At 48.6% G+C, this 11,370-nt stretch overlaps 1 protein-coding gene across 1 annotated transcript in view; it reads left to right on the top strand.

The window, feature by feature from the left end:
• Positions 1–902: 902 nt before the first annotated feature.
• Positions 903–11,370, top strand: part of arhgap23a (Rho GTPase activating protein 23a) — a 73,748-nt gene continuing 63,280 nt past the window's right edge. Inside the window, exon 1 of the mRNA XM_030407556.1 lies at positions 903–1,294. Coding sequence (XP_030263416.1) covers positions 1,286–1,294 — 9 coding nt within the window. The 5' untranslated portion in view covers positions 903–1,285. The remainder of the gene's footprint in view (positions 1,295–11,370) is intronic.

Here is an 11,370-nt window from a genome sequence, read left to right as displayed (position 1 = left end):
GATGCTGCACAATGCAACTCGTGACGCCCGCTCCTAGTTTGTAATAACACCTCCCCTCTGTGGCACCTGTAACCTCCTGCAACCTTTGCTGGAATCCCAATGAGACGGGGACGAGGGGGAGGAGAGTGGAGGGTGTGATAATACAATAGGTGGAGGGAGGGAGGGAGGGAGGGGAGGGGAGGGGGCTGAGGAGCAAATAAAGAAAAAGGAGGCAATGAAAGAAAGGAGAAAGAGGGGAGGGGAAGAGGGGGTGCATATGTGCTTAGCCATGGCCTTCAGCCGTGGAGTTCCTGTTGTTGTGGGGTGGGAGTTTCCCTCTGTGCGGGCCGGGAGGAAAACGACAGAGGATGTCTTTTTCCTGGCTCACCAAGAATGCCCGGGCCTCGAGGTCTTTCCTCTCCTCGTGTGTGTTTTACACAAGTTTATACCGGAGTGTCTAATGATCCACAGTGCTCCAAGTGCGTAAACATTTCAGCAGAGAGAGAGGCGAGTACGGGGGAAAACATTCCTCCCAGGGCCACAGGGATGTCTGCTCTTAAACACACCGTCCACCCTCCGCCACAGATTGGACTACACGTCCCAACATGCTCCCCCCACAACAGGAGGCGGGGGCCATAAATCCTGCCAGCCAATGGCGCTGTGTCTGGGGATCTTGTGGTTGGTGCGTTGCACGGCAGCTGTTGTCAATGGCAACAGAGGTTTTCAGGGAAGTATGAGCTGGACAGCTGGTAGAGGGTCCCTCGGTCACGTGGTCCCACCGGCAGCCAATCTCGGCCCTCCGCCCTCCTCTCTCCTCTCGCTCATTGGCTCGCTCTGACTCTGCTCGGCTGCAGCAGGAGGGGGAGGGGAGATGGAAAGAGAGGAGGGAAGTGGAGACAGAGAGGGAGGGGAGGGGAGGGGAGGGGAGGCGAGGGGCCAGCTTACACAGGGAGCGAGTGGAAGAGCTTGAGGACGAAAGCGGAGAGCGGGAGTCTCTTCCCTCTGTGTGGCTATCGAGGACAGAGGCGAGGATCACACGCCTCCACCCAGAGGAGAAGACAGAGAGGAGGACGAGAGAGGAGCTGTGGGCTGGACGCATCAGACTGTCACACTCTGAGACACAAGGAGAGACTGAGCCATGCCTCATGCTGCAGTCGGCTGCCAAGCTGCCTCGCCTGTGTGAGGGGAGCCGGACCGGGTCTCTGTTGGGAAATACTGAGCGAGGAAAAGAGAGGAGACGAGGGAGGACGCCGGGGATCTCGTGCCATGACTGTGGACAGGAGGAGGGAGGAGGCTCGCTGAAATCATGGACCAGGTGAGGATGGAGAGGAGGAGAGGAGGGGCAGGACTGAAGGGGATGCGAAAGGGGACCACCACCTTTTTTTTAGTGCAGCTTTCTGGGGCGTTCGTGTCATCCATCATCCCTTCTTTCCATCCCCTCAAGGTGAAAACAAACAGCACAGCATGCTCATTATACCGCAGATGTGTCTTGTGCAAGCTCTCTCTCCCTCTGAGGGGAGGTGCTGCCAACAGAAAAGCCACCGGCGAGGCCTCCGGAGGGATGACACAGCCCGAAAAACTTCACCGGCTTATCTTGACACATGGGAGAGGAGAGAAAAGAGGAGAGTAAAAAGCGAGGGGTGTGGCAGAGTTCGGTGGGTTTAGTAGAAATTGTGCAGCTCTGGTCTAGGTCGAGGACGCTGGGGGATGTCATGCAACAGTTTCATTCATCGAGGCTCCGGCGAGTGTGTGGGCTGCTTTGTAACGCTGTGTACTCGTGTCATGAGCCTCATCCGCATCCTTTTGTTAACTCTGACAGCTTCTACCTGATGCTTCACTACAAACACACCGTCTGTAGTACTGTTGCATCCAGGCTGGAGGCAGAACGGCTGCAAAGTAGTCGAGCGTCACACACTGTCCTCATCTCCTCGTCCAGTGTGTGTCCTAGTCATTGATTACCTCATTCCTCCCTTCCCCTCCCTCCTCTCCTGAGCATCAGGTTTGTGATTAAGGAGGAGGAGAGGGGGGGAGACACCCCGGCCCAGCCCTTTTAGTTTGGGTGAATAATGCATGTGAGGGGAACATCTCCTGACGTGAGCCCCCCGGTTTAGCGGGGATGATGTCATCACTGCTGCTGGTCAGACTGTGTGTGTGTGTTTGTGTGTGTGTGTTAACTTTATTTGCCCCAAATGGGAAACGCACAGCGGGCACACTGTGTGTTGGAAAACAAGTGAACGCCACACAGCCACGGGTCACGTCCTCTGTGTTTTACTCACACACACACACACTTTCAGTATCAGTTCACATTCTGCACCAAACAAAAAAGAAAAAAAAAAATGAGAACGGTGTAGCTTACAGCTCACAGGAAACCAAACTATTTTTAAGCCTGCGCAGCGCTGAGAAATGCTGACACGGCTCGGCCTTGGTGCAGCAAGGTTGGGTCGTTGTCATTTTAACAAATGAGCCATATTGTGACGTAACGGGCAAATATGATTATAGCACTTCCTGTTCATCACGTGACCGTGTATCATTGTGGATGCGAGGCTTTATCTCGACTTGTGTTTCCTGCCCTCGGCCTGGTGTTTCAAGATGATTTCTGGATGAGCAGTATGTGTGTGTGTGTGTGTGTGTGAAAGATGTTTTAGGAGCTGCTGTCAAACACGCACTAACACTGCCGCGTGAGTGTAAACAGAGGCGAGCAGTGTTTACTACAGTCGTGGAAAGTATCCACGCAGCACCCTTGCTTCTCCTTGTCCTCATTTTCTCTGTCCAGTGCGAGGACAGACGAACACATGTACGGTGATAAGGAGGGCAGTGGCTCGGCGAGGAACAGGAAAAAGGATGGTTACATAAAGTGTCTGTGAGAGCGAGTCAAGGGCGGCAGTGGGACACCTCTCCGAGCCTGAGCTGCACACGATCTAACTCATCCTCGGTTTGTAAAACACACTGACTGACACCGGGAAAGTTCTCCCACTCGCCTGAGGATGATTAAAATGCCAGACTCGCTGCAAATCAGTTTGGCTCGTTGCTGCTTTTCCGATCAATAGTCATTAAGGCAGACCTGGGCAGGGCTGCGGTGGCCGCTGCCCTCTAAACTCCTGACCACATCCATCAGGCAAAAACAAGTGGTTCTTTTTGCTGGAACAGCCTCGGGGAGAGAAGTTAGTGGAAGATCTTAAAAGGCTGTGCTAGAAAATGTTTACATGCTTAAATGCTCAAAAAACACATCAGCTCTCTCATACGGTCCATAGTTGCGCCCTGTTTTCTGGCCCCTTCCCCTGATTGGTCAGCTCACACGCGCCTGAGCCAGCGTCGCTAACAACAACAGAGCAGCTGTGCTAAATCAATTCTTACGTGTCAAACAGGCCGCTTGGCATGAATAATGCATATATGTGAGGTGGTGATGTCACAAAGTCACAGAATTAAGGGCAGGGCTGCTGACGAAGCGTTTCAGGAACAGTGTTTTCTGTGGGAGAGAAGAATTCTCATTGTCGCAGACTTTGGGCCCTTCGAGACCTTTAAGAAACATAATATGTCTCCTTTAAAACTCCTCTGGTGGCGACTGTATGCAGACAGACTCACAGTGGAGGGAATCCCTCAGCGTACAGGATGAGCCTCAGCGATGTGGACAGGGGTGACGCTGCTGTGTTTATTCTGCCGTCTGAACACGACTCCCCGGAGGCTCGATTTGGGGCGGCAAGGCGACATATGTCTAACTGTACTATGAGTGCGTCTGCGTGGCTCCCAGCCAGAGTTATCTGGCAAATTGTTTTGTCTGTTTCCCACAGATGTGACTGAAATGGAATGCAGACGAAATTAGCTCAGAGCGAGGCCGACGTGGAGGGAGATGTTTTATGAGAGCGAAAGTCAGAGAAGAAAAGGGTCTTACTGCGTTACAAACGAGAATGTGGGAGACAGCAAGTGTCGGAGAGGGAAGGATAAAGGAAGCGACTCATGGTCGAACAGGTGGTCTAATCTGACGCCCCACCCATGGCACCCCGAAGCCCCCTGCCCTCGGCTCTCCAATCCTTGGACGCTGAGGAATTTCTCCTTCTATTGTCCGGAGCGGCGGAGACTGAAAGAGGCCTCTGAAAGAATGAACTTCGCATTTGCATCTAAATTGAAATTAAACACACACATATAAGCATGTATCGATCTCCTCACCCATGCTGAGAGCTGCAGCAGCTTCTATAACCCTATAGGACGAAAGGAGTGTTTAAAGGCCGGGGAGAGACTTTAGTGGGACATGTGGCTGCGGGGATTTCTTCTGTAGATTTGTTTTTTTCACAGATTGTATCCACTCATCTGCCGTCTGTATGATCTTTTTTTCTGTCCATAACAAGATTAGCGGCTCTGCGAGGCGGCACTGAGCTACGTAGATGCTAAAGGGAGCGCGCTGACATGCTGTAATGGTGGTGACCGTGATGTCGTTGAAATCAGTCTTGTGATGTTGGCAAGGCGGCGTACAATGATGCATAATAAAAATAATCAGTAATAGCCCATTAAAACATGAAGAAACCAGCCTGTTTTGAAAAGCTAAGGCGTAGAAAGTCCAGCTATTTGTGTTGAAATGTAGGGAGGAAAAGTAAAAAGACCTGATGATGGCTCTAAGTAAAAGAGAGGAACTAGTTAAGTTGTATCTTAAAGGAGATATGAAACATTTCAATCCCTTCAATTGTTGCTGAGACGTTTAATTCGAACCAAAGCGACGGACGCTGGGCTGACTGACCCTCTGATAATGACAAAAGAAGAGTGTTGTGCTCCTTTTTCTTCCACTACTTTATATGATAAATAGAGAAAGAGGTCAACATTTTGGTGGTGTTCATTAACTAACTCATAATGATGACTTCCTCCTACGCAGCACGTCAGGTCAAGTGTAAAGATGAGGATTTTAAACTGCGCGTCTTTGCGTGAGAAGGATGTCGGTCCAGGGTTCGCGTTCTCAATTCAGGCTCTTTGGGGTTGTCAGACGGGCGAGAACCATTTGGTAGATGCCTGCGGGGGCAGACAATGGGCAGATTGTCCTGTGAAAGAAACTAGGACACACGTCTCCAGGAAGTAAACAGCTCCCGTTCAGCTCGGGACGACCACTTTGGACCTAGACCACAGTGCACTTGAGTGGCGAGCGATGAATGAATGAATGAATGAATGAATGAATGCAGATGGTGGTGGTGGTGGTGCCGGGGAGGGGGCGTTCTCCTGCAGGGGTCAAAGGTAAGCCCGTGGGGTTAAAGCCCTTCCTGTCAGCAGCACTTTGCATCAGTCCAGCTCGAGCTCATGTCATGATGACACAGGACGAGCAGCTGAGCAGGGGTTAACGGCACAAAACAGAGGGATGAAGTTTATTAGACGTCCAATTAGGAGGCTGTTTGCTACTCCGTTGGTTTGAATTTAATCTAATAGGCTTGTTTGCCGTGGTTTGTTTTTTTTGCTTCAGCCCGTGACCCCCCGGCAGTCTGTTTCTATCTCCTGCGGGCTCGCCCTCGGAAAGGTCCGCTGAAGGGGCCCATCTATAATCTGCCTCACTCGTATCAGCACACGGGCCTGCTCTCTCTCCTACAGACATAATGATCCACATCATTCTCCGTCTCAGAGGCTCCTCCGTGCATTTTTGTAATGTCACATTTACGAATAGTATAAACTATCATTTCCAGCACGTGTTCGACTTTTTGAAAGGCAGTAAAACTAAGTCTTTTCGTTCTGTGAACCAGAAAACTGAAAAGAAATGGAAAATAATAAATGAATTTCATGTCAAAATAATAAGGGAACGGTATCATAGCAGCAGCATCAGATTAGACGTATACTTGGTCGATACATTATTATTCACGTCTTCTAGCTCCCTCGTTTTCTCCTCCTTTCTTCTCCAGCAGCCTGATTCATGTGCGGGTCCGGCAAAACGAGGGAATTCACTCCCTCATTAGCTCTCAGGTCATGTGGCGGCTCGCTCCCGGCGCACGTTTGACATTTTGACATTGCGTGCATAATGTCACACTGAGGCAACGATATATGAAGTAGTTTCATTAAGTGATTGTGAGTATGTGGTTCGAAATAAAGGAGTTTTTGGGATGAACTTGTTTATTGCTGACTCTCTATCAGCTGGGGCCCCTGAAAGCTTCTCCGTCTTCTGTCAGCCTTCTCTTCTCCCGCTCATTCTCTTCACGTCTTCGAGTCCTGACATCAGCGTCCAGGTTTTGTGCAGGGATGTCAGTGTGTAATGAACAGCTGTGCGGCTGCTGTTTAATTACTTTGATCATTAAACAGGCCACAGAGCTGCCCGACTGTCAGTGGGCACACAGTTGCGTATCAATAATGAACTGTGCGCTTGGCGAGTCACTGACCTCTTGACCTATTTTCCAAACTGCCGAAGATAGAAGAAGTCAGCGAGTCGATGTGGTATGTTTAAACATCGCTCCTCTCTGAGCCGTCCTCCTCTTTTTCTGATCCTTCTTATGTCTAGAACAAACTGTTCCAATACATCCTGCTCAGCCAGCCACATTTATCTCATATTTCGTGCTCACTTTTTATCAGTTTCAAGTCATATAAATCCTTTTGAATCCCACTGATGGGAAAAACATGCAGAACTCAACACGAGACCGTATCGGAGCGAGGACATCTTCAGTTTTTCACCCTCATCCCGCCTCGTCCAGTCAGCACCGTCCTCCACTAAGCCCCCTTGTGGCCTCTGCGTGCAACTGTGGCTCAATTTTGTATCTTTTCAGGAGGATTGAGGATTATCTATTTAGGGAAAATCTCCACAAAGGAACAGATGGTGGTCTTTTTACAGATTTCAGCCCACCCTAAGAAGATGTTTTGCTGTTGATGACAGTGCACATTTATGTTAATTCCTTACGATCGTCCCCGTTTTTGAGGCCTTAATCTTAAAGGAAACATTTCGTTGCCTATTGATGTTCGTCTTCTCGCAAAAATCCTCACTCACAGACTTACATTTGATACTTTCCTGAACTTTATATGAACCTGTGGTGATTAAAATCGTTTCTCTGAGTGCCGACATTCCTTATGAGTTCAGTATGTCTACAGTGAGTGTTTCCCCGGTGTATATTTAAGGTTTTAACAAAGAAACATGTCTGTTCTTATCTCTGTCTGCCATTTAGACTCGAGCATTGAGTCTAACACCAGAATTGCAATTCTGGAGCAGAAACTGACAACAGCATTTAGGATGTGTGAACCAGGAGACGTTCCTGAAGGTTGGAAATCTGTCGCTCCTCTCGTGTGGCCTCATGTGCTCCAAAAAAAGGAGAACACCGTGCTTTAAGGCTGTGTCTAGACAAACTTATCTCTGAGTTTTAAGGCCGAGGAAACACTCGGATTAGGATATGATCCGCCTCGCACATACGGGATTACTCAGTTTACTGTATATATGCTGTCAGAGGTGTGGCTTCAAGCTGGTGTTGTACCACAAACGCTCAGGAGGTTTGAGGTGAGCTGCGGGGTGTTTAACTCATGTGGTCGGAGGATTATGTTCCTGTTTTTGATGCTTGAATGTTCAAATGAGGTATGTTGTAGAAACTTTATAGTGAAATTTGTGAGTTTGTTTAGTTTTTGTGAAACTTCTATCCAACACATAAAACCTCTTTTTCTCAAACGAGAGACTCGGCCTAGAAAACTGCAAAAATGAGATAAAAGATAAATGATATCATTAATTAATATGCCATAGAATGCACTAAAAGAACACAAACAAATAAATGCTATCATTTATTTATTTATTAAACGTGACACAAGTTGATATTTTAGTTTTTATTTGCTTTAAATTGATTTATCTTTGCATTAATACTCCACTTACCACTTTATTTTGTCCATTGTATTTATTTATTGAATTTATTTACCCATTTCTGTATCATTTTGCATTTCCCGCTCTATTTATGAGCGGCTGAGACAGGGACACCGTTCTACTTATTACAAGACACTGAGCCATCAACATGATTCTGAAGCTGCTATTTTAAGGTAAAAGTTACATAATGTTTCTTAAAAAGGAATCAGCAATAATCAAGTTATAGGATGTGTGATCAAATCAACCTGGAGGGTTTTTCCAGGAGTAAAAAAAGAAACAAAACATTCAATTGTCCGCTTCTCTCTTTGTGTATTCAGGCTGCTATATTCAGGGAACTCGACATCTACTCCAATAATACATCGCTCTAATTTTCATGTGAGTTATTCCAGGACGTTCCTGACTCATCAGTGACCAGCAGAAAAAAACACTTTTTGCTGATACATGATAAACCGATTCCCCGAATGTGGCCCTGAAGACACAGTTTATCCACGGAGCTCATTTCCATTGTCTGCCCCGTCGTGCCGCAGGAAGTGATGCTAGAGGCAGGAAGTGGAGCTGTGAAAAGGGAGGAAAGAGGCCGCAAACACATTTCAGGCTTTATGAAGTGACGGTCAGCGGGAAGGAAACCTGCGGCGGTGCTACTGGAACTATGAGCGTATGTTTATTTTCCCTGTCTGTCTCTCAGAAGAGGGTTCAGGGGGAAGAGAAGAAGTGGAGTGGGGGGGGGGGGGGGGGGCTGCAGGGATGTCCTTCAGAAGAATGTGTGCCAAAGCATTTATAGCAACAGTGAACATTTATAGCAGTGGCGGAATACCCTGGATGTGATTCAGTCGTGGCTGTTGTTGTTGTTGTCTGGAGCGTTGAGGAATAGATCGATGCAGACGGGCTGGAGACTCTTTTCTGGGAGCAAACTGTGTCACCTGAACATCCATTACTCCTCGTTAGACTCGGGGTGTTTCCTTCCCTTTGTTCTTTTATCTCAAACACTCCCACATGGCCCGCTGTAATCAGCTCTCGCCATGTTAAGGCGAAAAAAAAAAAGAAGAAAACCCCATGAAGCGGAGGCTCTGAGGTTCATGTTTGGGAAGTGAGATAGCGTATCAGCTTGTACAGGAAGATTGGACTTAAACTGCCTCGGAACGGTTTTGACGAGAGGCCTACATGCATTAAGCTTAACAGTTAGTCGACGTTGATAGAAGTGCCAGTGTCGTGGGTGAGAACCAGAAGCGCCAGGGCTAAAACATGAAATTGAGAATGTGCTTCCTTTGAGAACTTCAACTCATCTCTGCAGCCGGCCGTGTCCACGTGCCCGCCGTTGTGCTCTGTTGGCCCGCGGGGAGAATGAACGAGGCAGCTGCAAGGAGAGGAGAGGGATTACGGTGAAATGCAGTGTGAGACGAGGCGCGGGGAGAAGACGGGTCAGCAGGTCAGCAGAGGGAAAGAGATGACAGACAAGACAAAGTGCAGAGATGAGACTGAATATTAGAAACTTTAGGATCCTTCCTTGATCATAAAAAGAACAGAAATCTGGTGTTGTCCATTGGTTTCTGCTTTTTTTGGGAGGAGGGAGGGGCCTGGCATGCCTCTCCTGGAGCCGCACCTCTGCCTTGGGAACTTTAGCTTTATGGATGTGAAATTTCCATCATAAAATTGATAGTCCACTGAACTTTAAGTAAGGTATGTTGTAGAACATCCTCGGCTTCCAGCGTAACTGAATAACTGGTGTCAAGATCGTCTTATTTTTCCCTTGAATCCCGATGTGCACCGACATTCATAAAACAGATGTTCAGTTGTTGAAAATGAAGCTGCATCATCACTCAGGGACAGCGAAATGAACGCAGACTGTGATGGACTGCAAGGCTCGAACACGTCTCGAGTCCGCTCGTTAATTTTCTGTGGGGAAAAAACCCACTTGAAATTTTGGTTACTCTCTGCGGTTAATCAAAAAAGATGCTGAAAACAATTCTTTTGAGGGAAAAACGCCCCAAATCTCATCTTTTAGTGGCCCGAGGAGTCAAGCGACGAGAGTCAGTCGCTGCGGTTCAGATTCAATTCTTCACTTTTTTTTTGTGACAATGTAAAAAATGTCCATCCAGTCTCCAGAATGCCTGTGCAGCACGGTTACAAAGCCCGTCTGTGGTGACCAGTCAGCTGTTTCCTCCCCTCGTGCCAGTTGTCCGGCCAGACAAAGAAGACCCCTCCTGTCACAAAGAAAGGCGGGGGGGGGATTTACGGCTCCATGCGGGCCGGGGTCGCCGCACCCTCCTCCGCCTCCCTCCCTCAACCTTCCCGCAACCCCCCTTCAAAGGAGTGCCACAGGAGCCTCTGTGTCAACAGGCAGCCAAGTACATAAATATCTGAACCCCCTTCCTCACTCATCAACCGACATCCATGTCTCAATCACACGCTTACAGTCATGTATGTGTTCGAACATGCTTAGCAATAAGCAGCTGAGCATTACTTTCTTAATCTTGAGCATATGTGAGCGTACTTGTAGATATTCCTACAAGCTCACAGGCATTTCTCCAGCTGCAGACAGCGCCCGGCGGACACATTTCACTTGATCAGGCTCTGACAGCGATAATGGGCCTCTCATTACATTTGAGACGTGGACAGAAAGAACGTTGCTCTTTGTATTAAGTCAACAGAGAGAGAGGGAGGGAGAGGGAGGGAAGTGGATAGCATGGCAGGACATTTATATTGTGTCTTTTTGGCTCTGGGCAGTAGATATCCTTCATTAAATGCAACAGTATCAAGTAGACGGATACCTGCTCTGTACACTCCGTAGAGGCTTAAAGTCAACGAAGCGGAAGAGAGCTGGCAACCGAACCCTCAACCCCCGACCAGCAAGAATAAATGCTGGCAAAGTATGTTCCTGCACACCACGGATAGGTTGAAACTTTTTTGTTTCTTTAAGTTTTATCTTGTGACAAGGCTGTGCTCACGCTCTGGTGAGGCTAAGCACAAAAACACTCGGTTAGGGGTAGGAAACGATAGGAAATTATCATATTTTGGCTTGAAATACCATAAACACGATTGGAGGCGTCCCGAGGTCTCCTTAAAAATATCCCCCCCAAGAAAAAACATTAATTCTGCAACCCCTCAGATGGAAAGTGTGTGTGAGTGCAGCAACTGAAAGGACAGTGGAGTGAAATAGAGGCGATATGAAAGAATGAGGGGGGAACAAGCCTGGGAGGGGCGTCAAAGTTGGAATAAATGGAGTGACTACAATTAATCGTAGCGTACCAGCGCACACGCTCTGTGAAGTGGCCTAGAAGGATGATGAGGGATGGCAGGGGGGATGCCCACCCACCACTCCCTCTGCCTCTGCCTCTCCCTCGCCTCCACCGTCTCGGCAGCAGAGTGGAAATCTCAGGACCACTCGCCGAGCCGAGCCAGCAGGGGGAGGTGGGAGTGGGCGCCGGCCGGTCAAGCGAGTAAATGGGATGATGGTTGTTTATGGGTTTGTCCTACAAGGCGCCAGGCTGCAAGTGTGATTATGTAATGACCGCGGGGAGGCATCTTGCAGTCTCTGGATGCTCCCTGCTCGTCCCCCATCCGGCCCCCGGAGGGAAAGGGATCTGGGCGTGTCGCCTCGCATC

The sequence above is a fragment of the Sparus aurata genome, chromosome 23 (genome assembly GCF_900880675.1).
Source record: "Sparus aurata chromosome 23, fSpaAur1.1, whole genome shotgun sequence".
Lineage (NCBI taxonomy): Eukaryota > Metazoa > Chordata > Actinopteri > Spariformes > Sparidae > Sparus > Sparus aurata.
This window is presented reverse-complemented; position numbering and strand designations above follow the sequence as displayed.